Below are 27,538 nucleotides of genomic sequence, written 5' to 3'. Positions count from 1 at the left end.
AGGCTCAAGGTGAGGAAGTCTGAAAAATTAACCATCGCTATGGTTGTTTACTCAATCCCTCAGTCATGTCCAACTATTTGCGACTCCATGGACTGTAGCCTGCCAGCTGCAGCGCCCCCTTCCATGGGATTTCCCAGACAAGAATACTGGAATGGGTTACCATTTCCTTCTCCAGGGGATTTTTCCGACCCAGGGATAGAACCTGCATCTCCTGCATTGGCAGGTGGATTCTTAACCACTGGACCACCTGGGAAGTCCTGGTTATGGTTATCGTGACTTTATCCCCAAACCTAAAATTTGAAGTGATTTGGTCTGACAAAAATGAGTATGTGAATGGGTTTTCAAACCAAAACAAGTGATTTAAATGGACAGAATGGTGTTAGCAAAAGGGTTAAAATCATTGAGGTATATTGCATCTCTCATCTGGAATCCAAAGAACATACAAAAATGAATAACTCATGTGAATAGACAGATAAAATATTTGAAATGTGAATGTCCTTGCAAATTTATAGCAGAATATATACACACTGTATATATAAGCCTAATACCTGAATATAAAAAATTGTCCTTTTCAGAAATTCCTATTTGTGGAAATTATAGTCTAGTGAATATGTATATTCTTTCATTAGCATAGTCTCAAGATTATGTTTAAAATTGGAACATGCTCTGATTCTATTTTATTATATAATCATGCTATTTGTGTTAGATATAACAGAATACTTTAAATATGTATTTAAAAATTATTTACACAAGAAGAGAAAAGAGGATGAGAATTGGGATTCTTCCTCAGTTAAATAGACAGTTACTTAAATACTCAGATAAATAGACAATTGCTGTCTATTTAAGTGTATCCCTTTGGTCAAAACTAGCTGCTTCTGTTCCAGTGTTCTTGCCTGGAGAATCCTGCCATCTATGGGGTCGCACAGAGTCGGACACGACTGAAGTGACTTAGCAGCAGCAGCAGCAGCAGCAGCAGCAGCAGTTGCTTCTATAGACAATGGTGGAAATCAATAGTGAAGTATTTTTTAATTTCAGTTTCTCAAACTAAAGGTAAATCTTATCAAATGTGTGTAAATAATTTAACCACTGATTCATTCACAAATATTGATCTCTAACTACAGTGCTTTCTCTTTCACCTCTTTGCAGCTGTCTGCTGTTGAATAATTTTTGTCTCCCTGCATATACACATACTCATATACCATATTTCTATATACATTACTTCACTTTAAATGTCTCTTAGTACTTCTGAGTCTGACTGATGTAAGATGTTATTTTGAACATGCCAAAGCATCTAAACGGCTCTAGTCTTTTCTTCTCAGCCTGCATTCCTTGATAAGTGGCAAAGCTTCCCACTTATCAGTCACTCAAAGTGACTGTAGCTGTCAGTTGTGTACAAAGCGCAATCAGTTTGGAAGCGGAGACACCAGCATTTTTCTTCTCAGCTTGAAGCAAACACGTTTTGACTGCTAGTCATTCAATTTTAAAGCATTCTCAATTAGGGGCGGACGAAGATATAAAGAAAACACATCCTAAACACCTCCACCAGGCAACAGAAAAATTTTATTGTTCTCTCTTGATTTACCTTATGGCAGCACCATTCCTCCTCTTTTTCTGGCTGCTTGACACAAACGCTCACGACAACAAACCCTCTATCATGAAAAGACTGCAACAATATATTATACTAACATCCAGTGCAACCTCTATTTGAGCCTGTTTATACGTTTTCTTGTGTTCTCTCCTTCTTGAGTCACCCTGTTGTAATTCAAATAATTTACTTTAAAAATTAAAGCAAAACAATCTTTTAGACTCACCTGGCTTATTTGTGAACAAATGTTTATTCAATAGAAACAGAAAACCTAATTCAGTAATGAGAAGAAACAGGAGAGAAGTTAGCCAGAAAAAGGATCTTTGCGAGAGAGAAAATAAAAAAGTAAAGAAGATAACTAATAGCTGTATCAGACACTCAAGCAGCAGGTATGGATACAGATACTGGCAAAGTTGTGAAAAAGAAGATAAAGAGAGCAAAACATGTATTCAGGACTAGATGGTGGTTATGGGAAAAGAAATATTTTATTACATATTTGGGCATTAAATAGAAGAAATGAAGGGAAAATAATGATTCAAAAAGGTGTACGTACAGACACTTATGTATATGTATAGATGTAGATACTATAATAGTAATGTCTAATTATATGTCTACAATATCAAAATTATCTCATTAGTTTACCTCTATTATAGTTAAATATATGCGTATGCAATGAAAGTTCACATTAGTTCACTGATCCTAATTTCCCTTTTAGGTATAACAAAATCATCAACATAAAATAGTTTCCAAGGTATTTATCTTTTATAAACATGTCGCCCTATCTTTTTTTATCATTTATAAGTGAAGATTTGGCTATATGCAATATTTGCTCATGTGAAACATATCTCTCTTCCATTCATAAGTACTTATTTACTCCATTTATAAAGGAACCCTCTTACCTGGCTTACTGTAAAACCTGGCTTACTGTAGAAAGCAAAACTAAGTTATTAAAAAAAAATACTACCACGTGCTAATTTAATAGGTTTAACTCAGTTTGATAAAAATCAATTAATCTTATTTTGTAGGGAGTATCTGAATTAAATCACTCATTGCAACTCTATAAAGGAGAGAGAGGAAGAAGGCACCTTTTAGTCTACATAGTAACTCAACTGTCAGGATCTCAGACACATACACACACACAAACACACACACACCCCTCAGTTTCACTCTAAAACTGAGATCATGCCATAACCTATCTGGGCTTCCCAGGTGGTGCTAGCGGTAAAGAATCTACCTGCCAATGCAGGAGATGCAAGAGATGTGGGTTCAACCCCTGGGTTGGAAAGATCCCCTGGAGAAGGGAATGGCAACCCACTCCAGTATTCTTGCCTGGAACACCCATGGACAGAGGACCTGGCAGGCTACAGTCCATGGAATTGCAAAGAGTCAAACACAGCTGAGCGAGAACACACACATGCATAACATATCTGATTCTTGTGATAATCATATGAAATGACATCTACAAAGTGCCAACCACTTAATAAGCAATGGTCTACTGCTTCCTGGGGATTCCCTAAAGCTCCTGGTGGCTCAGTGATAAAGAAACTGCTTGCTAATGCAGGTGGGTTAAATCCCTGGAAAGGGACGATCCCCCAGAGAAGGAAATGACAATGCACTCCAGTATTCTTGACTGGGAAGTCCCATGGACAGAGGATTCTGATGCACAACAGTCCATGGGGTTGCAAGAGTCAGATGCAACTTAGTGACTAAACAACAACTAATTCATAGTACAAAGTACAAAATGATCCTACAAATCACATGCAGTGCTAGAGAATGTTGGTTATCTCTTCCTGATGGCTCTCAAGGGCTTCCCTAGTAGCTCAGCTGGTAAAGAACCCACCTGCAATGCAGGAGACCCCGGATCAATTCCTGGGTCAGGAAGATCCTCTAGAGAAGGATTACACTACCCACTCCAGTATTCTTGGGCTTCCCTGGTGGCTCAGTTGGTAAAGAATCCACCTAAAATGTGGGAGACCTGGGTTCGATCCCTCAGTTGGGAAGGTCCCCTGGAAAAGGGAATGGCAACCCACTCCACTATTCTGGACTGGAGAATTTCATGGACTGTATAGTCCATGGGGTCACAAAGAGTCAGAAAGGACTGAGTGACTTTCACTTTCATAGCATCTACTTTAATCCCTTGAGAAAATTACTGTCTTATTTACTTTTATGTATACTATGGACTGGATAATGTGCCATCACTTTATTCATTCATATAGTCATACACTAAGAAATATTTTTAAGTTCTCATTATATGCCAATAATACTTACAGGTTCTTTGGATACAGTAGTGACCAAGGCAGATAAAATCTTTGACCCCATAGAACCTCATGCTAGGGTGCATTTGGTAGCAGCAATGGAACAGCAAAAACCAAGTAAACTGAAGGGGGTGATAGTGCTATAAAGACAAGCAAGCAGGACAAGAGATCAGAGACTGATTGGAGAAGGCAGGGACTAATTCACTTTTCAGAGACGGCTTCCCTAAGGAGGATGGCACTGGGAGAGAGAGCTAAATGAGGTAAGCATCTGAGTTAAGTGATGAAGTGAAAAAAGCATTCTAGGTCACAAGAATAACAAATACAAATATTTCGATGTTAGAACATGGTTGCCACAGTCCTTGCAACCAGAAAGGACTAGTTTCTAGAGTGGGAGGAATGAGGGACAAAGTTTTAGGTTGGTACAATCAAGAATAGCCCAATACACTAAGGTAAGAAGAGTGAATTCATTTTCAGTGACCTGATTTTGAGTACGGTTACAGCTAATTGGGTTTCCCTAATGGCTCAGTAGGAAAGAATCTACATACAATACAGGAGACACAAGAGATGTGGGCTTGAACTCTGGGTCAGGAAGATCACCTGGAGAAGGCAATGTCAACCCACTTCAGTATTCTCAACTGGGAAATCCCATGGACAGAGGAGCCTGGCAGGTTACAGTCCACGTGGTCATAATGAGTCAGACACAACTGGTCAAGTACAAACAGTACGATTAAATTTAGAAGATTACTCTAGCAGCTACATGAAAAACCTACTTAGCAGCTCAACAGAGTCAGCAGGAAGACCAGCTTGGTTAGGAGGCTAGTACAGTTTAGGTAAGAAATGATGATAACTTATACTAGACTGTCATGGGAGAAGTTGCTCAATTTGAGGATAAAGGCCAATTCCAATGGATTAGCTGTGAGACATAAGAGAGTGAGAGGATACCAAGACATCTCCTAGGTCTTTGGCAACAACTAGGTAAATGGTATCATATCCACAGTGGGATAAATCAGGAAATAATGAGATGGGGGAGATGATCAAAGGTTCTGTTTGGGAAATTGAAATCTGAGGTGCACATCAGTTATCCCTTTAAATAGGCTGAGCAGACAGCTGGATATTAGACTCTGAGGTCCTGGTGAGAGACAGAGACTCTCCAGATAAATATGGAGTGTTATCCATACGATGTTGTACAAAGACATTAGACAGGATCTTGAGGAAATAAATGGAGATACAGAAGTCAGATTATGGAGAATAACTGCAAGTTATCCTTTTAGGGATAGGAAAGAACCTACCAAAGTAAACTGAGAATGGGGAAGAAAAGCAGACTGTGGTCTTTTGGAGGCCAATGGAAGAGTAGTCCAAGAAAGTGGGAGTGATCAATTTAACAAATTCTGCGGTGAGGTCTAGCATACTGAAGACTAAGAATTAAGCACTTCTAGAATATTCAATGATAATAAAGCAACTTCAGCTTTCCTTTTGTTTCTCCTTCAAGGGAAAACAGGGAACCAATACAGTATCGTAAAGTCATATTGAGTTCTATTTATCTTTTCCTTCACAAATTATTTAACTTAATTAAGCATATTCAAAAGCAGAGACATTACTTTGCCAACAAAGGTCCGTCTAGTCAAGGCTATGGTTTTTCCTGTGGTCATGTATGGATGTGAGAGTTGGACTGTGAAGAAAGCTGAGTGCCGAAGAATTGATGCTTTTGAACTGAGGTGCTGGAGAAGACTCTTGAGAGTCCTTTGGACTGCAAGGAGGTCCAACCAGTCCATTCTAAAGGAGATCAGTCCTGGGTGTTCTTTGGAAGGAATGATGCTAAAGCTGAAACTCCAGTACTTTGGCCACCTCATGCGAAGAGTTGACTCATTGGAAAAGTCTCTGATGCTGGGAGGGATTGGGGGCAGGAGGAGAAGGGGAGGACAGAGGATGAGATAGCTGGATGGCATCACCAACTTGAGGGACATGAGTTTGGGTGAACTCCAGGAGTTGGTGATGGACAGGGAGGCCTGGTGTGTTGCAATTCATGGGGTCGCAAAGAGTCGGACACGACTGAGTGACTGAACCGAACTGAACAATCATTTTCTAATTCAAGCAGAACTTCAAGCTGAAATAGTAACCTCAAGATAAGCAACTTGGTGAAAATGAGACAAAAGATAATTTAAGGAAATGAGAACTTAATTTTTTGGTAAAACCCTCTAATTTGTTTACCCTGAGATATTCAAGGAGAAAACAAATCCATTAAACAATAGAATAACCTGAAGAGGGAATTATCAGAAAACAAGAAGTTTCTCATCGAAATTAAAAAGGTAACTTCTCAAAGATCCAATTAAACATTTTAAGAGATAAAGTGTAGGTATCACCTAAAAAGAAAAACAAAGTAACAGAGAACAAAATATGAACAATAAGAAACATAACACAAACATAACACAAAAAATACAATGTCTGCCTAATAGATTCATAAAAAAATGAAAAATAAAGGGGATAAAATAAGACCAAAATATCTTTAGAATAAAAATTCATAGTTTTTACAAAATAAATAACAAAGTATCAATATATATCTGATATTTTTCATTTACAATGAAATGTCACAGTAAATAGAAGATACTAAAAGTTTTCAGGAAGGGAAAATATTGGTTTTTACCAACAGAAACATCAGATCAACAATGTATTTCTCTCAAATGCTAGAAGATGACGAATCAGTTAATTTAAAATATAAGAAAAATTACTTTCAATTACAATTTTACTTGCGCCAAACTACTAATCAAGGAGAGGGGTAAAATGAAGCATTATTACATATGTGTACATTTAGAACTCTTTATACCAAAAACTTTATATCTGGATGTGATTCTGATATGTGATTTACATCAGATGTGATTCTGGACCAAGAGAAGGAGGTAAACCAAGGAGGACAATATAGGAAAGAGTGATTTTTCCTGCCCTGGAGAACTATAAAGGGACATCTTGGAATATCGGTAGGACTGACTAATTTAAATGAAAGTGAAAGAACCTGCCTTGAAGCAGGTATCAGGGAAAATTGGATTGTGGAGGTCTGGTTTATTCTTGAGAATTTATGGAGATGATAAGGCAAATATCTTGAGGAAGAAAGGCTAACGAAAAGGCAACTGGAAAGTTGAAAGCTACACAGAAATGAAATGAGGAGAATCCTATTAGACTATGAAGAAAAATAGGTAGTCTCATATTTTAACATAAAAATCATTCATTGATTTTCGATCTTTAGGATTAATCAACACATAAAGCACAATAGGGGTGTGTGTGTGTGTATGTGTGTGTGTCTGTTGTTGTTTAGTCACTAAATCATGTCAGACTCTTTTGCAACCCCATGAACTGTAGCCCACCAGGCTCCTCTGTCCATGGGATTTCCCAGAAAGAGTACTGGAGTGTGTTGACAGTCCCTTCTCCAAGGGATCTTCCTGACCTAGGGATTTAACTGCATCTCTTGTGTCTCCTGCATTGGCAGGCAAATTCATTACCACTCAGCTACCTGGGAAGCCCAGCTGTATATACATATATACACATATATATTATATATATATTTAGTGTAAAATTCAAATAACAGGAATCAGCACTTTTAGGTGTGAGAGAGAGGTGTCATCCTCATCCAACAAGGCAAATGCTGAGACATTATTTATAGTTGATTGAATGAGAAAAGAGGTGTACGTTAACTAAAGCTTAAAAATATCTATTAGAAGAACTTCAATGACATGTGTAACTATATTACAGGGTTAGGGAAGGGATAAGGAAAGGCTGCTGGGGTTGCAATACCAGAACTATGTCTTCCAGTTCCAAGTTAATGATATTTAAAGTTGATGAGTCAGACATAGCATTGTAATATCCAGGGAAGAGTACTCGAGTAGGCAGCCATTCCTTTCTCCAGGGTATCTTCCCGACCCAGGGATCAAACCTTGGTCTCCTGCATTGCAGGCAGATTCTTTACTCTCTGAGCCACTAGAGAAAGTCCATTTGATATACAGAAGTAAATAATAGAAAGCTACTAAAAATAAAAGCAGATTGTAAGGAGGCGCCTTCTGAGTAAAAATATGGGCACAGTATAGAGGCCTGGGCTCTGGAGGGCTGTTTTTATTATTCTCCAGTACTCTTTTAGCCATGAGACACACGTAACATTAATAAAAAGTAAAACACATATGGGCTTTGCTGATAGCTCAGTTGATAAAGAATCTGCCTGCAATGCAGGAGACCCCAGTTTGATTCCTGGGTTGTGATATATGCACATCAATCTATCTGTATCTCTATGAACAAAGGCAGCTTTGTCCAGATCAAGAAATAATATGAATGATCAAAATTCTATCATTAGGCAATTGCCATGAGATGCATTAAAAAAAAAAAAAAAAAGAATGCTGAAAGGGCCTTCCCAGGTGGCACTAGTGGTAAAGACCTCACCTGTCGATGGAGGAGTTGTAAAGATTCAGGTTCAACCCCTGGGCAAGGACGATCCTCTGGAGAAGGAAATGGCAACCCATTCCAGTATTCTTGCCTGGAGAATCCCATGGGCAGAGGAGCCTGGCGGGCTACAGTCCATGGGGTTGCACAGATCCAGACACGACTGAAGCGACTTAGTACACGTGCATATGCTGTAAGGATTCTAAAGTGGCTCCCTCTGAGTAAAAGGACAGACCTGCAGTTATCATCACTGCTCTCTTAGGACACTCATCTTCTCAATAGGAAATTCTCCTTCCAGAAAGTACAAGGAAGAGAGGAAAATCGTTCATAAAGCTCCTACTTTGTATTCTCAGGTTCTCTCCTCTAAAAAATCTATCTGAATGCCAAGAACTATATCCTTCGAGGTGCAGTGCATTTTATTTCATAGAGTAAAACATTACTCAGAGCTCGAGGAGTTAATACATTTCCTTCTCTGGTTGAAATGCTACCTTAATTATACGGCATTTATTCTTGGCATTTCCAGTTTCCTAAAGAGACAAGGTTACTTTGCAATCTCTTTGTGCTCATGCATGTGTGTGGGGTAGTGCTGAGGGGGGGGTAAAATGCTTCCAGCTTACCACACTCAGAGAAAGAAATCATAAATCAGCAGGTCAGGCAGGTACTATTATTTCACCTTTAACATTATTATGTTTTCAATACAATATTTGAATGGATTTCCTTCTGCATAATAATTTATCGAGAATTACCAAAACTCTTAATGAGCTCAGAGAATTCTGGCTCCAATAAAATGAAACCTTTATCACAAATTGGTTGAGCCTATGACTGCAACTTCATCATTCAATTGTATATAAGTCAAGATGTATTTTTACTTTGTAGGAATAAGTTCCCAGGGAAAGAAAACTCATTTAAAAACTTTGGGCCATTAAACCTTAAATGGTAGAATATCAGTAAAATAAAAATGAACTGGACCAAGACTCGAGAAACTTGGAATCCAGCCATCATTTTGCAAGTAACAACTTATGTGACATTGGGAAAGTCTTCTAACCTTACTTGGTTTCAGTTTACAAATGTCAAAATGAGAGATGTGTCTAAATAAAGGCTTTCTAAAAATCTGTTGTAGTTCGAAAAATCATATAAATTTGGAACAGAGAACTTACAGTTTTCAGTGGCTGCTGCCATGTAGGTTATACTGTTTTTCCTAGAAATTATTCTTTTGCTAGAAATATTCATTAAATTGTCCATCATGAGAAAAACAGAAAGAAGCTTTTCTCTCTAACAACTTAGGCAAAAAACCTTTAGCATTGTGTGCTCACTGCATGCCAGGGATAATGCCATTTAATCCCTACACTAACTAGGTATGACTTAGGTTCTATAATCCCCATTTAATAGACTGGAACAACGAAACTCAGAAGGATTGAGCAGTTTTCCCAAGATCACCCAGCAGATGAGGTATAAAGATGGAGAATCTGAATCAGAGTTTGTCAAAATCCAAAGAACTTCCTCTTTATCTTTTTGTTTAACCATTTAATACACTTTAATTTCATATGGTTATATAATCTTATAACCCCCATAGAATCAAGCTCTTTCAAACATACAATGGAATATACACATTGCACAGCTAAGAATAGAAATTTGCTTAGTCCTAGATAGAATAAGTCTCCCAAAGCTACTATTAGTCTTGCACATGCTTACTTTATGAATCAGAAATAATGACATGGGTTATTAAATACCAATTCTTTGCTCTCAAGAGAATACAATGAACAATAGCTGGAGAAGTTTATCAGAAGAGAGAATGCAACAAATATAAGTTTAAACACTGAGCTTCCATTTGGTAATCATGAAATTATGCATTTGAAAGGAAGTATAATATCTTTAAATTTACCTTTAAAAATATTTAAGTCAGTTTCATACTAGAGCATGTAGTTGAGCTGACCCCCTAAGATGCTAATAAGAATCTTAAATTCCATTAAGAATTACTGGAAAAGGGTAAGAAATTTAAAGCTAGGACCTGTTTCCCCACCCCACACCCACAGCTGTAGAAACTATATCCTACACAAAGCTTCCAGACAAAAAAGAAACAAGTCTCTAGGAACATTCAGTTTGTTGCCATAATGGATACTGAGTAGAGGTCACTCATTCATTTACTTTAAAAGGTTTTGGTAACAGTGAATCAGGTCAAGATGAACCACTGGTCTAGGACCATAATTAGAAACATAAACCACCTAGAAATATTAGAAATAAGCTGATTTATTATAAAAAGAGATGAGTCAAAAATAAAATTGCTGAAGATGGGCATTATAGTACAACCAATGCAGCAAAAGAAAAAGAAATTACCCTCAAAAAACCTATAAGGATATTCTTTTCTGAAATATGTATAAAGTTAATCTTATATAATAATACGCATTAAGTTAGCTGCTGCTGCTGCTAAGACGCTTCAGTCGTGTCCGACTCTGTGCGACCCCATAGACGGCAGCCCACCAGGCTCCCCTGTCCCTGGGATTCTCCAGGCAAGAACACTGGAGTGGGTTGCCATTTCCTTCTCCAATGCATGAAAGTGAAAAGTGAAAGTGAAGTTGCTCAGTCGTGTCTGACTCTTAGCAACCCCATGGACTGTAGCCTACCAGGCTCCTCCATCCATGGGACTTTCCAGGCAAGAGTACTGGAGTGGGGTGCCATAGCCTTCTCTGAAAAGTTAGCTAGACACAGTAAATAAAAGTGCAAAATACTCCTTTTTAAGGACAATAAACAAAAATATTAAAGAAAAGCACTGTTGAACAATAGAAAAAGATTAAACTTTCTTAGTGTTCCTAAAATTAAGGATATCATAAAGAGAGATGTTCTTAAAGGAAGATAGGATGTTTCTGATATTATGCCTGATTTTATTTGTAGAATGAATTGATTTATGATCCTCCAAAGAATGACAGAAATCTTTCTTAATTCTTTTAATCCTCATGAGTCAGATATGTGAATAAATTTTGAAGACTATGAGTTTATAAAGTCTTTGAAGTAATGCTGATTGAGTTTTCAACCCAATTAAGATCATGCAATTTTAGAGCTGAGGTTGTTTTTTAAAGAGATAAAAACAGTTCATAAATAATTGGTCCTAAGTAATGAAATAAACTGGCTAATTTGCCAATCCTTATGGTATTCTCTTCAACAAATAACTATGGAGTAAAACTTACCACCGTTCTTGTATATCTTGAGTTGAAAAAATATATAATTAAAAGGTCAAGAGAAATATTTTAAATAATCTGGTTTATTAGCATATGTGAATGTTTGTTCATACACACACATACAGACTTACTCTATGTTTTTTAAGTTGAGTGAAATATACTTCAAATGGCATAAAGATGACTAAGGTAACCTCTACTTTAAAGAGATATTATAAAAGAATGAGGAGAATTTTAGGAAACATCACCCTCCGGTTACTGTAGCTATCAAGTATGAAAATTCATTCTGCTCTCTTACCTATCAATCTAATCTATCTCACAGATCTGCTTAACCCATCTAATGTATTTACTGCATGTCTTTCCTAATATGTGCAGCAAGTTAATGTCTTATATATTTATAGTTGAAACAAAAATTGTAAAACCTGTCCTAGTTCTGGACTAATTACATTGTAGTCCACTATTATATCAATAAAGGAACTAAAAGGTATTTTTTTCCCAAGGTTGAAAGGAACAATTGCATAAAGTATCTAAAAAATTCAAGCAGGATGAATAATGTAAGTGGTATATTTATTTCTACAAGGTCTTAAAGCTTCATACTTCAGAAAAAAGTTTATCAAATTCAAAATATATTACATAAGTATTTTCAGATATCAAATAAAATTTAATCTACAGCAAATTCTTACATGAGCATTGATTATGTATTCATCGACAAAAATTCATTTAATAATAATACTTGTTATAAATTTAATTTGCCTTCTACAATAACAGGTTTGATTTTTAGTCTTCTACCTCCCTCTCCTATACTGCCAAAAAAAGGAGGAATTAGAGAAAAGGGAGAGAAAAACTTCTTAAGAGGAAATATGGTTAAGGATTTATATGGGGAACAAAAAGGATATCTTCTATGTTTTTAATCTTCTATTTCCACACATGCGACTACATCAGTGCTTCCCATAACTGTTTGAACAACTTCTCAATAGACTAATTTACATATATTGTGATTTTCATAACTATTGAGTGTTTGTAAGACAGCTCTAAATTAACAATTTATAAAATATACTTTAGAACTATTCTTTTAGTTAATGAGTATACTAGAAGCTGTGAAAATTGATTCCTTTCAGACTGTCACTCTTGTTCAGTACTTATTTCTTGCCTGAAACATTCCCAGACTTAAAAAAAAAAAAAAAAGCTTGATGCTTTTGACTCTGTCAGTATCATTTATCTGTACTAACACTGGAAAGAGGACAAATACACAGATATAATACCCTACATCTCTTAATGTTTCCCCCAAATTGCCAGCAGTGTGACATTATTTCCTTTAGGAACTACCAGTTTTGTTTTGTTTTTTTCTTTTCCCTATTCTGTTAACTAGTGGGGGCCAGAAAGGTAATATTGCAATCAAATAGAAATTCTGAGCTTCTAAAATTCTCATAGTCAGCAAAATTTCTACAAACAGTCGGAAAACTTTGCTTTGCTAACCCTAGTTCTATCTCTAAGTCATGTGATCTTGAGCAAGCCATTACAGCTGGCTCCCGCTCACTAGAAGAGAGTCATGTGATGTCATAATGAAGTCTTATCATTTCTAGAACAGTTTAAGGCATTTCATTTAAAAAAATGCTCTGATTTACAAATTAAAATGCTCCAAGCTCTGGAGCAAGAAATCTACCAATTTCCACATGTTGACATTATGACAGTGTTTTAAATCCACACTATTAACACAGTGATCATAATTACGGAATAATTCCAAAAAAGTACTAAGGTGTCGAACAATTTAAATGGTCAGAAAATACAGCTGATTGACCCTTCCACACATTTATAATATGGGTTTGCATTTAGTTTTTCCATTCCGTTTAACAAAAGACAATCTCAATCTCATAAAAATTATAAAAACAAAACTATTGGTATCATCAAATTAAAGTGAAACCAAGTGACTTGTAAAGGCCCACATCACTCACTATGGAATTTTATCTTATTTATAATGAGAAATTGCCATAATAATTTTATTATCTTCAGTTTTCAATAGCCAAATCATTTTAAGTGTGGCTAACTTGGTACCATCAACTAAAGTTATATTCTAAGCCAGTAAGCTTAGATTAAACACAAAACCCAATAAATAGTTTTAGAGCACTGAATGAATAACCATACTCCAGATATGGATACACAGACAATATCACATTAGAAATCTGTTGTTCATACTTAAGGAAGGCAAAGAGTCTTGGCTGTGATATTTCACTGATGATGTTTCTCTGTCTCACTAAAAGCTGTGACTAGCTTATTAAAATCTCAGATGGAACACGAATGATTGGCTATATAACCCACAGTATAGAAACTAAGGCTAACTGACCCAGTTAGAAAAAAATGGGATAAATTTTTTTGTCAAAGAAGCCTAAATATGATAAACATGCAAATGAAATCATTTTGACATGTTTGCTTCTGTCATCTATGATATTTACACTTAAATATATTGGATTCTCAAGATACAGCTTCAAGAGAATGATGAAATTCTAACTGCCAATCTAACAGCTGCTTTAAGATGGATGATGTCAAGTAAGATATATCTTCTTCTTGCTAGTCACAGCAAATATATATTGACCACTTACTATATGCCTTGAAACTACACTGAAGTTCTCTATCCACAATTTTACTAAATCCTCATAAATACTCTATGAAATAATGCTTTCAGAAAAGGAGTATTCAGAAAGGGAAACAGATTGTGTCAAAGTGTGTCTCACAAGCAAGTGGTGGCATGAGGCTACCCCAAGCAGCTTTGCTTCTCATCGTTACAAGTTTTCACAGAGGAAAAATATGGAAGTTACAGAGCCCTCAGTCAGTCCTGGTTTCTCCAGGTAATAGAAGGGTGAAATTTGAGTTGAACACAAAATCATTACCTTCCCTGACTTCCACCTTGAATCCGTGTGGCTCTTCAGCCTATTGCAAAAAGTTCTCTCTGCTACTGCTAACAGAAAACCTGCGATACCTCTCTGCTTTGGTTCCTGGGAACCTTCCCCATTAAAAACATTTACATGCATGTTTTCTACATTAAAGAATAAAGAAAAGGAAACATTTCTCCAGAAAAGTTTCCTTTCGGAGTAAGATAAAAATTGCCACCAGCTTGCTATCCCTGAAACTCCTCAACACAGGCAAGATTCTGCCACTCCCGTGACAGGCAAGATTCTCCTGACTCAGGGGGGCCACACGCCACGACTGGGCTGAAAGTAGCTTTAATTCTGCAGCTCACTTCAGTGAGGTCATCTGAGAAACAAAATCTACGTCTTAATTGGAAGTCCGTATGAAATTATGATTTCTGACCTGGATCTGCTGCTGAAGCAAATTGATTTTGTGTTGTTGCTGCAGAAGTTGCTGCTGTTGTCTTGCGATCTGTGGAGAAATGGCACATGGAAAATTTAAGAGTGTATTGCAGTCCCAGGGGGAAATTCCCAGTGTTCTGTGTCACAAAGTTTGATATGACATTGATTAAGCTCGTGAAAATAGATGTGTTCACGTCCCTACAGGACCAGCAATTCATCCTTAAGTAGGATCAAACAAGATATTTCGACTTTGGGAATAGTTACGTTTCTTTTGGCCTAAAACAAATGAAGTCTAAGGCAAAACAACAGTGGTCCAATCCAATTTGAAATGCTAGAGTTTCAAAAATCCCTCTTTCTGGCCATCTAGTAAGGAGGTACTGTCTCTGACATCTTTAGCCCTTAGAAAAGGAAAATAATGTCACACATCCTCCTGTTTATGAAACAGAGTCCAGAGTAGCACCAAGTATTAAAAGATGCTATATTCTTTAGTGAGGTTTTGGTACGTTTCTGTGTCTCGGTGAATACCGTCATTTCTGCCTCCCACAAACCCCTAACTCCCGAGTCCTCAGTACATTCAATTCCAGTCTCTGCCCCAACTCTCTACTAAATGGAGTCTTAATGAAGTCACCAGTCACTTCCAATTTGTTAAATTCTGAAGCGTTTCCTAGTCCCCACGACTTGACTTTTCATCAGAATTCAAGACTCAAGTGCTTTCCCTTGCCTGAACTTTCTCCCTTGGCTCCTCTGTCATCACATTTTCCTGGTTGTGCTCCTGCCTCTGAGTCTGGTCCTTCTCAGAGACCATCAGTGGCTCTCTTCAGTCGTTCAATGTTGTAGGCTCAATTTTGGACTCGATTCTTTTCCTTCTATATGTCCACACATGTGTCAAGTGATTACAAATTTGTTTTTCTAGCCTGATCTTTGCTATAAGTGTTAGGCCCGTTTATCTAACAAACATTCTCAAAAGCACTCCAAATTCAACAGATTCAAAACTAAACTCAAGAAATGGCCCTCAGTGTGGTCACCTTAAGTGTTTTCTAAGCCATACTACCACAGTCTCCCCGCCCTCTCACTGTTATTCCTTTTTATAACATCCTCTACCTACTTCACACATTCTGTGAGGTTATATTTCATGTTTGTTTTAATCAACAGATTTCTGTCTCCTCAGAAGGAATCCATAAATATAGTGATGTTAGGGACCATGCTGATTTTCCTTTCACCATTTACACAAAGTCTGATGCAAAGGAATACAGAAGGAACACTAGATGCAACACGTATGAGTGAAGAGACGAGAAGAAAACTTTAAACACTAAATTATACGAGATAGGGCAGGAAACCTTCTCACAAAAATGTAACTTCTGACCTCATAAAACTTATAGCTTTCTTACAAAAAAGCTCTAATTCTTATTCCTAATGCTATGATCACTATCATTTTCATTATGAAAGTATATTCTTTAACCTCTGCTTCAGAAAGCTAAAAATTCAGGAAAAAATAGATACAGGGTCCATTAATTACTATGAATGAAAGTAGAGAACTTACATAATGAAGTTGGGTCCTCATAGCTTCACAATGCATTATTTCCCCTGTATACACTGGTGCAATTATAATTATTTTAGTACTTTCATTTTATCTTAAGAAAACAGCTTAAAGAAATTCCTTTTTATTTTCTTGAAGAAAAGTAGGAAAGGAAAAGGTAGAAAATAAAATATCATTCTCCTCTTTAGTCTGGTTCTTTCCTCCCACATATCAATATTTCAGCTGATATTTGAATCTTTTTATAAGTGTCTTAAAATTTTCTCAGGAAACTGACTACCTCATAGCCCTCCACATTCCCTCCTGTTCTAAGTCACTGCTGGCTTTGGCCTGTATTGGTGTGATAGCCTCCTATTTGCTCTCTCTGCTTCTGCCCTTGCTCCCTGAAGCCTATTATAACCTAGCAGAAAGACAGATCATTTTAAAACATGTTGTGTCATGTTATTCATCATTTCAAAACCCTATGTCTCAGTTTCCACATAATGCCTGCAAGGCCCTGTATCTTTCCAATCTCATCTCTTCTCTGTCTCTTCACTATTGCCACACTGCTCCACCATCTGTTGAACACACCAAGGATACACTTATTTTCCAAGAATACTTCTGCCTCTGGGCCACTGCACGTACTCTCCCTTCCATCTAGAATAATCTTCCTGGATAACTACACTGCTCACTCTCTCACCACCTACGAGTCTCTACTCAACCGTTATATTGTCAATGGGACCTCCCTGAACACTTATTCTAAAAAAGCCTACCTCTCTACCTGGCGCCCTCATCCCTATGTCTCTGCATCATTTTCAACATATATTTAACTGATTTATTGTCTATCTTTTCCTAACTAGAATTCAATAAATATGGGATTTTTGTCTATTTTATTTCTTCTGTATTCCATTAACTAGGACAGAATCTGGCATCAAATTGGGGCTCAACAGTGGTAGCTCATGTGGTTAAGAATCCACCTGCAATGCAGGAGACCCTGGTTTGATTCCCTGAAGAAGATTGGGAAGATCCTCTGGAGAAAGGATAGGCTACCCATTTTAGTATTCATGTGCTTCCCTGGTGGCTCAGATGGTAAAGAATCCACCTGCAATGTGGGAGACCTGCGTTCAGTCCCTGGGTTGGGAAGATTCCTGGGAGGAGGGCATGGCAACCCGCCCCAGGATTCCTGCCTGGAGAACTCTCATGGACAAAGGAGTCCAGCAGGCTACAAGCCAGCAAGGTGTGCCAGAGGGGACCTGAGAGAGCAGAATGGGCTCCAGGAACCTGACCTGTAGCCTCCAGAAGGGATCTTCTCCCAGGCTGTGTAGGCATCGTTACCTGGCACCTCTCCAATACAAGGGAGACATTTCAGGAAGTACCTAATGATTTCTTAAGTTCCCTGGTGGCTCGGAGGGTAAAGCGTCTGCCCGCAATGCAGGAGACCTGGGTTCGATCCCTGGGTCAGGAAGACCCCCTGGAAAAAGAAATGGCAACCCACTCCAGTACTCTTGCCTGGAAAATCCCATGGATAGAGAAGCCTGGTAGACTACAGTCCATGGGATCGTAAAGAGTTGGACATGACTGAGCAACTTCACTTTCTAAGGAGAATGTCAGAGTAAGTAAAAAATTCTAGAATCTGTGGAAGATGTCTGAGAATAGTCCAGGATGTGAGAAGAAAAAGTAAGGTACATTGCTCTCCATTAACTACTGCCAAGATTTTTGAGGACAAGCATGCTCAAAGACCCATCAAAGTATGGATTCGCTACAAAGAAGTATCTTCATCTGAGCTCCAGTTTTAGAGACTCCTAGGATTTTCTGAATTCAGATAGCTAAAAGTATTGAAGGCTGTTCAGTTGCAAAGTCATGTTTGACTCTTTATAACCCCATGGACTGCAGCATGCCAGGCTTCCCTGTCCTTTACCATCTCCCAGAGTTTGCTCAAATGCATGTCCATTGAGTCAGTCATGCTTCTAACCATCTCATTCATCTACTGACCCATTCTCCTCTTGTCTTCAATCTTTCCCAGCAACAGGGTCTTTTCCAATGAGTCGGCTCTTCTTATGAATAAGAAAAGAATGGTGTTCTTCTAAACTGCTGTGGGCAATCACTATCTGAAGTTATTTTGTTAATTCTTCTATTCCTCTTGATTGTCTCTTTCCACTAGAATTTAGGGGCTTTGTCTTTCTGTTTAATTGAAATAACTTCAGTAGTTAGCACAATACCTGGCCCACAAGAAGCACTTGATTACTTTTTTTTTTTAAATAAATTAAACTTACCTTCTCCAGGGGTTTAAACTATTCTCTTCTATGTAGACAATCACAGAAACTAAGCTCAGCCCTCTGTTTCAAACTATTTATTGATAAAGAAAGCTGAGCACCAAAGAACTGATGCTTTTGAACGGTGGTGTTAGAGAATCCTCTTGAGAGTCCCTTGGACCACAAGGAGATCCAACCTGTCCATCCTAAAGGAGATCAGTCCTGAGTGTTCATTGGAAGGACTGATATTGAAGCTGAAACTCCAATACTTTGGCCACCTGATGTAAAGAGCTGACTCATTTGAAAAGACCTTGATGCTGGGAAAGATTGAGGGCAGGCAGAGAAGGGGAAGACAGAGAATGAGATGGTTGGATGGCATCACCGACTAAATGGACATGAGTTTGGGTAAATTCCGGGAGTTGGTGATGGACCGGGAGGCCTAGCATGCTGTGGTCCATGGGGTCACAAAGAGTCAGACACGACTGAGGGGCTGAACTGAACTAAACTGAATATTCTTTCTCATAGTTTCAGATGGGCAACCTGAAGACAGTTCTAATTCAATATAAAAAAGCCATCTGCTTTTCCAAATCTACCTGCCTTTGGACTTTGCCTGTCACCCAGGCTCAACCCTTTTCCTCTCTCTTTAGCCCACTTAAAAAAATTTGACTATACATGATTCTTCCACCCGTTCTCCATGGTCCTTACACTGTTTAAGTCTCATGTCTTATTTAGATTATTATAATAGACTCCTAACCAAACTTCCTGCCCCATAATTGGAAATTTACTTCACTAGTTGAATCCTACACCTAGCCTTCAAAGCTCAGACCAAACAGGTCAAATGAAAGCTTTCATAACATCCCTGACTAGAAATGTTCTCTTGACTCTCTCCATGGTTCCTTTTGTATTTCTCTCTTATCCATCACCTTGATTACTATCACTTCCATGTTGCACACCACTGAAATAGTTGATAAGATTTTTCAGATCAGTTTTTTTGTTTACTTTGGTATTCTGCCCTTTTTTATGCAAGGTAGAGAGGAGAGAAGCTTTTATTGATTTGTTTGCCTCACAGAGTGACCTATAAGCTACAGGCGAAACAATGCCTGTGCCTCTAGCTCTTTCTAGACTGTTTGTGTCTCTACTTCTGACTCACCTGTTCTTGCTGCTGCTTGGCCAGCTCCATTTGCTGGCGCTGTTTCTCAATCTGAGACGCAGCCAGTTTCTTCTGCTCATCATGGGCAGCCAGCAGCTGCTCTCGCAGACTGGTTAGCTGATTGATCATACCCATGAGCTGCCTCTCCTTCTCAGCTAGGCTTTCAGGAGTCCCTGAGAATAAGATGGCAATAAGACGTGTGAAAAATGAGAAGAGAGTGGTTCCTCAATGACAATGACTACAGTATGTGGAGAAATATTACAAATAAAAGGTTTGGCACCCAAACAAACATGTACTTACCTTCTTTCAAACTGTAACTCAATACTAAAAAGTGATGGCTATTTATCCATTACAGAATATTAGGATGAACAGATATTTTGATTATTTTGTATTTATGACAAGTAACAATCTATATAGCTTTTTTCCCTTTAATTTTACAAGTAAATGAAATATTTTGGCTAAGCATTTATTATTCTTAATGTTCTAATCTGGGGCCTGATAGAAATAAAAAGAGGTTTAAAGCACAGTTCTTGGCTTTAAGTAGTTTTTAAAATCAAATTAAAGAGTCAAGACAAAAACACGAAAACATAATAACTTTTTAAGAGATCAAGTTATCATTATCAGAGATATCTCCTTTTCTTAAAATCAGAATTTTTAAAAATCAGAATTAAGGAATCCTACATTTAAAAAGAAAAAAAAAAAAACTATTAACCCATCAAGTTTTAGACTGTTTTCTCAAATGACACTCAGAGGCTTTCTTCAAAGATAGAATAGACCTAGCAGAAAAAATATTCAAGTCTGAGAATATAAATTTATGCTATCATGAAATAATGAAACATAGCTATAAAACTAACATTATGGCCACTCAAGGTTACAGTTAAAGCCAAGATTTGGAGGACAAATCACACAATAATTTAAAATAAGCAGTATGTTTGAGATACTTAAACCACGCCAGTGAATCTTCTAAGTCAGGTTAAAATACTGATTTGTTACACCAGAAATGTGAGCAGTTCACTGAAATAGAAACAATATCACTTTTAATTGTTCTTTTAAGATTCATCAGATAGACAAGACCCTATGGTAAAGAACTAGCAGTAGGAGAGAACACACTTTTTAATAACAATTTTCACTTCAAACATAAGACACTAAGCACTACTTCTATAATGTATTTGCCACCTGTATATGTGAATTAGATAGAAAGATCCATTATAACTTAGTCACCATTCCCCATCTCACTACATTTCTCTTCATCAATTTATGCTGAAAAATCATGTGCTCTTAGGAAGTAGTAAATAGATTATAATTTTCATGTGCCCACTTGAAATGGAAATAAAAGTTCAAATATAATTTACATAGGCTATAGAACAAATATCCAGAAAGGAAGTTCTGAGTGGAATAGAAGGCAAGAAATATATCATATACTCCTTATTATAAATTCTTAGTCTTAATCAGGACAGGTGCTCGATAAATTGTTAAGCATTTATTATACTCCAGATATTTGTATTCCATTAAACAGAAGAAAATTTTTATAATAATAATAACAATATGACTATTCTATTTAGAATCCTAACATTAAACAATCTAAATATATATCAGAAAGATATTTCAATGAAGATATTCAAATGATGGTAAAATGTATATCCTCATACACCATCAGCAGAGGAATAAATTGCTATCGCATTTCTCAGAATACACACTAGGAAATGTGATGCAAATCATGTTTTATAATACTCATAAGGAGATTCAGGACAAATCCTAGATTTTTGGCAAGATGCAAGAACCATTTACTGAGAGCAAAGGTCTGAGATAGAGTTTGGTTTATGGGTGAGAATCAAGGACGCAGTTTCATTTCTAAAAATCTAACCCAAGAGAACTACAGGATATGAAGTATTAATTAAGTTCTTATATGAAATATTAGAAACAATCTAAATACCAAATCATCAAATAATTACAGGACATCCAGATGGTAGTATTTTGTACCCATGAAGAAAAAGTATTTTAAGAATATTTTATAATATAGGAACTTGTTCATGACATAAAGCTAGCTGAAAAAGTTGGATAGAAATGAAACATTTGTATAAACACTTCAAGGCATGCACATATCTACATTTATAGAAAAAAAGACTGGAAGAAAGTTTATCTATATATTAATAGTGCTTATTTCTAGGTGATGGGTCATTAAATGGGTCATTGTAATCTTTTCATATTTGTAACATTTATAAAATCTTCTACAATGAATATTATTACTATTATTATTATTACTTGGCAAATACAAGTATTTCCTGTAAATACATATAATTTAAAAGCTTAAGGTACTATTATCTATTTTATAGCTAATATAATACTGATGTATAAAAAATATATATATATTTGATAATGGGTACAAACAAATATCATTTTGGCATTCAGTATATGAAATATTAACAAAATCCTGTCTTCACTTAGTCACATAGACATCAATATTTTTACTTGAAATCTAATTTTATGGTCTCTGTTCAGTTCTAACTCTGTGAACCTTTATCCAACTTCCCTTCATCTTTTATGTTTCAGTTATTTGCACTCTTGTGTGTTTTAATTTATGCTAATCTTGCTTCTATTCCCTAAGAATGAAGGCTTAAGAGACAAAAGTATCTTACATTTCAGTTCTTTCTACTGCCTAGTGACTATAGAATGGTTATCATGAAAGCAATTCTTTTAATTCTCTAAGTTCCAGAGCAGAAGTGCACACCAGAACATTCCATAACCCAGTGTGAGGGAAGTCATAAAGGAAGGGAACTAGCTTCAGTCATTCCAACCTCAGGAAGAGATATCACCACGTAAACATTGCTTATATTCTTTCATCTTCCATATTTGATTCACTGGGAATCTTCTCATCATTAGACCATATTGTAAATCAGTCCATGTATTTTCATTTCCACTAATGCCCCTCATTTCAGGCTATTACCATCTCGCCTTTCTTGCCATGACTCCCCCAACAGTTTCTAAACATTCTGTCTCCTACTTCTCCTAAAACCCATTCTGCAAACACAAGTTCAGAGCAGTCATTTAGGAAGATATGCCAGATCATGCCAGGCTTCCCCGGTGGCTTAAGAGTAAAAGAATCTGCCTGCAAGGCAGGAGACCCGGATTTGATCCCTGGGTCAGGAAGGTCCCCTAGAGAAGGGAATGGCAACCACTCCAGTATTCTTGCCTGGATAATTCCATGGACAGAGAACCCTGGCAAGGCTACAGTCCATGGGGCTGCAAAGAGTCAGACACGACTAAAGTGACTTAGCATGCACACGCATCAGCTCATATCATGCAACAGAATAAAACCATTTCAAAGCTTTATACTGGACATAGAATAAATTCCAAACTCCCTGCCCTTACAGAGCCCTGAATGATCAGGCCCTTGCCTTTCTTTGGCATTATCTCCTCTCCCATTTTCTCTGCCAAAATATTGCAGTCCCATTGCCTTCTTTCAGTTTCCCTAATACCAATATGCAACTTGTTCCCATTTTAAGGCCTCTGTATTTCAAATATTTCCCTCTGGTAAACTTTTCCCCTAGGGTTCCTCAATCTCAGTGCCATACACATTTTCGTTTGGATGCTTCACTTTCTGGGGAGTCATGCGGTATACATGCTGGTAGCACACCCTGCCTAGTTGTAACACCTCAAAATGCCTCCAGACATTACCAAATTCCCCTGGCAAAGAACTACTAGCTTTTTGGTTTTTTCTTTCAGTCATTCAACATATATGCACAGAATTCCTCCTGCATGCTTCACACTATTGTAGGAGTTGGGGGCACTACATTGTACAAGCCAGACAGAATGTCTGCTTCAGAGAGACTACATTTAAAGAGAGGAGATAATTAACCAACCAATCAACCAATCGACTCCAATCCATCCAAATAGTAGCTTAAATGCCAACTCCTCCCCCAGAGTGCTTTTCCTGAACACCAAAATTAAAAAAGCCACCCCCTCCTCTTCTATCACGTGACTCCACCTTTATTTTGTACTTAGTAGTCAACACCATATGCTGTGATGTTACTGATATTTATTTATTGAATCTCCCAGTAGAGAATACGCTCCATGATAGCAGAATACTAGCTTGTTTTGTTCAACACTATATCCCCCAAGTAGTGCCTCACACATGGTAGACACCCTGGTGTGTGTGTGTGTGTGTGTGTGTGTGTGTGTGTGTGTGTGTGTGTGTGTTAGTCACTTGGTCATGTTCGACTCTCTGTGACCCCAAGGACTGCAGTCTGCCAGAATCCTCTGTTCACAGAATTCTCCAGGCAAGAATACCAGAGTGGGTTGCCATTCTTTTCTCCAGGGGAATCTTCCTAACCTAGGGATAGAACCCAAGTCTCCTGCATTTCAGGCAGATTCTTTATTATCTGAGCCAACAGGGAAGCCAAGACACCCTATCACTTTTTATTATATGAATTAAATAAATAAATTTAAGAACAAAGTCCTTAATTGACTGATAATGTAAAATTCTATGCAAATAGATAAAAACCTTTATTGGAATGATTTAAATTAAGGATGGTTTCAAATACATTTGATATAATGAGAAAAAAAAAATCTTTGGAAGCTGATAGTTCCTAAATATTGTTCTACCAAAATAGAATAGATATTTGGCTCGAAGTTGAACAATCAAAATCACAGTAAATTTTTGGAAGTTTTGATCCAAATAAAGGAAAAATAAAAGGAAGGAAGAGTCACTCAGGAAAGGAAAAGGCCTAGAATTTCAACACTAAAAGTAAATTAGAGATCATGTTTCTTCCCTTGAAAACATTGCCACAAATTTAGTTCTTTGTTTCAAAGCAACAGTCAATCTTTGCCAGGATGTTTTGTTCTTTTATTGCTGGTGTTCCTTACATTATCACTGTTATAATTTGGATAGGACTCTACTCAATGTAATTTTTTTTATGGAAATGTTGCTGCTTTCAATTGGTATTCCACTTGAAGGAGCTAAAAGTCATTCATTATGTTGCCCTTAAAAATTCTGCCTAGTGAAAGAGTCTCTACTAGACTGTAAGCTCCAGAAGGGCAGAAATCTGTCTACTCCATTTGCTATCACTACATCTCCAGAACATAGCACATGGCAAGACAGACAGCAGTATTTGTTGAATGAACTAAAAATATAATGAATAGAAACTAACTTAAGGCATTCTAAATGTATTACTAAAGCTTTTTTCAGTGGCAGTCTTATCCAACAAGAGTAAAAAGTTAGACCCCAACATCACAAGGTATGAATGGCATTATTCTGATTCATCAAAGGAATATTTAAGTTATCCAACCTACACACATCTGTGAATAGTCTTTTTCACTGACAATGAATGCAATCAAACTTTGATAAAATTTAATTATATACCCTTTACTGCAATATAGATATTCTTAGAAATTGGAATCAACTAAAATTATTTCAGGGGTATTATCATTTTCTACATGACAGTTTACATTGATATTCTAGTGTACATTGCTAATATGATAAATATAGTTACTTTTGGGTTTCTGCAACTTACTTTGAAAAAATAGTTCCTTTTTGCTTCAATACCTTTATTTTTTGGCTGCACTGGGTGGCTTGCAGTTTTAACTAACATCAGGGATTGAACCCCAATCCTCAGCAGTGAAAGTACAAAGTCCTAACTACCAGGGAATTCCCTTTGTTTCAATATCTTAAATGGTGGACTTTGGCTTAGATTTTAAAATATATACATAATATAGAAAGCTATCAGTTTTAGGAGAGACTATAATTAGAGTGAAATGGAACACTTGAAAAGTAGCTATGGTCTTTACCATTGTTACCCCATGACTGGATATTTTGTTCCTGGGATTTTTTGAAGAAGATGTATGTACTATCATTGTGCAGTGAAAACAAGTGCCACTGTTCCTTTTTATTAAAAAAAAGTACAGTTCTATACAATCTCTTATTACACAAGTCTGCTTCCCTGGTGGCTCAGAGGTTAAAGCATCTGCCTGCAATGCGGGAGACCTGGGTTCGATCCCTGGGTCGGGAAGATCCCCTGGAGAACAAATGGCATCCCACTCCAGTATTCTTGCCTGGAGAATCCCATGGATGGAGGAGCCTGGTGGGCTACAGCCCACGGGGTCGCAAAGAGTTGGACATGACTGAGCGACTTCACTTTCACTTTCACTTTTTAATGGAGATTGTAATTTTGTAAACTCCTCCCAAAATTATTCCATCCACTTACTTGGATATTGTACTTAAAATGTAAAAACAACAGTTTAAAAAATATGGCATTACATTTGCTGCATGTAGAGACTGGAATACAGTCAATAATAACTATTGCAAAACATGGCATGGTTTGGTCATTCACTCATGAAATACGTACTGGGTTCTAAACTGCAGGCTACTAGTAAGGTAGGTAATAGTACAAGGGCAGTTCACCATGTGAGTAGGCTAAAGATGGGTGTATCTTAGAGGGACTCTTCGTTTAGCTGTCGTGGGTCTGAATATGCTTTCAAGTTTTAGAGGATTTTAGAGATCACCCATTCCAACTTTACTGGAGACTGACTACCAAGCATCGTGTAAACAGCACAGACTTTGAAGACAGAATTAAAGTTAGCTCTTGATTCTCTCATAACTAAACATATGGTTTTGGATAATTAATCTCTTTCTTTGAGATTCAGTTTCTTCCTACCTAAAATGGGAATAAATGACTTTGTTACAATAATTCTGTAAGGAAGATGTTAATCAAGTGCCTGTACATAAATGGGCATGTAATCAATACAACTGTTTTTAAATGAGTGGATGAGGAAACAAACTAAAAGAGTAGCCTGATTTCCATAAGTCCTTGAAAGAATCTGGGCAACAAGACACCGCATCTTTTTGACTGCACCATGCTTCTCTAGGTAGAGAACACTGCTGCTGCTAAGTCGCTTCAGTCATGTCCGACTCTGTGCGACCCCACAGACAGCAGCCCACCAGGCTTCCCCATCCCTGGGATTCTCTAGGCAAGAATACTGGAGTGGGTTGCCATTTCCTTCTCCAATGCATGAAAGTGAAAAGTCAAAGTAAAGTTGTTAGAGGATTGTTCACTTCAAAAAAAAAAGGTTTTAGGTTAATTCTGTTATCCAGTGATCTGGACGGCATAAGCTTTGGAGTCCCCATCTACAAGAAAAATAAATAAATAATGTTTTTATAATTATTTTAATTTTAGAATCTTCACACCCTTCGCACAAATGAATACTTGTTAAATGAATGAATGTATTTTTAAATGAGAAACTGTGGAGGAGAGCATATTTTTATTTTCAATAATAAAACCCAGATTAACTATGTAACAGTATCTGCTTAAAACATGCTTTTTAAAGTCCCTTCAGTAAAAGGCGTGTAAAACTTAGCTGGTGAACTGGATTATCAATTTACAGATCCAGGAGAGCCAGTGGCTGACTGTTCCCGTTCTATCATTTGCTGTGCTTATACACTGGCATAAGGACTCTGGCTTTCTAAGACAGAGTAAGTAATTGATTTGCAGAAAACATAAAGTCACTTTCTGCTTTTATATACACTGCCAGACTTATTTTAAAAATTTATATTCTGTACACCAGTAGTCTTTCTTCAGTTCTTATGAAATAGTTTTTACAAAAACTGAAAACATTACTCATAACCAACTACAAGGAACTATAAAACAAGCTTAGTAGATTAAAAACATTAAACATTTACTTTATTTAGAAGTAAATGACTATATGTTATGTACCTTCCTTATGGCTGTCTCTTATGTTAAACAAATTCTAGATCCAAAAGTTCCCTCAGAAAATAATCAGCATTTCCAACCCCTCTGAAAAAATGTGAAGACATATATAAATATATATATGTATATATTTTATGCACAAATGAAATAGTCACAAGGTAATTAGCAAAACGTGTGTTTCTTAAATAG

The 27,538-nt window shown here is 37.0% G+C and overlaps 1 protein-coding gene across 13 annotated transcripts in view; it reads right to left on the bottom strand.

Annotated features, from left to right (window-relative positions):
• SOX5 (SRY-box transcription factor 5) overlaps positions 1-27,538 on the bottom strand; it is a 1,147,842-nt gene that overhangs the window by 228,010 nt on the left and 892,294 nt on the right. For all 13 annotated transcript variants that reach the window (XM_042247392.2, XM_042247394.2, XM_042247393.2 and 10 more), the window contains 2 exons: positions 19,650-19,822; positions 14,736-14,804 (listed from right to left, as the gene is read on the bottom strand). In XM_042247392.2, the coding sequence (XP_042103326.1) occupies positions 14,736-14,804; positions 19,650-19,822 (242 nt within the window). The remainder of the gene's footprint in view (positions 1-14,735; positions 14,805-19,649; positions 19,823-27,538) is intronic.

Source organism: Ovis aries, chromosome 3, assembly GCF_016772045.2.
Source record: "Ovis aries strain OAR_USU_Benz2616 breed Rambouillet chromosome 3, ARS-UI_Ramb_v3.0, whole genome shotgun sequence".
NCBI classification, from domain to species: Eukaryota; Metazoa; Chordata; class Mammalia; order Artiodactyla; family Bovidae; genus Ovis; species Ovis aries.
This window is presented reverse-complemented; position numbering and strand designations above follow the sequence as displayed.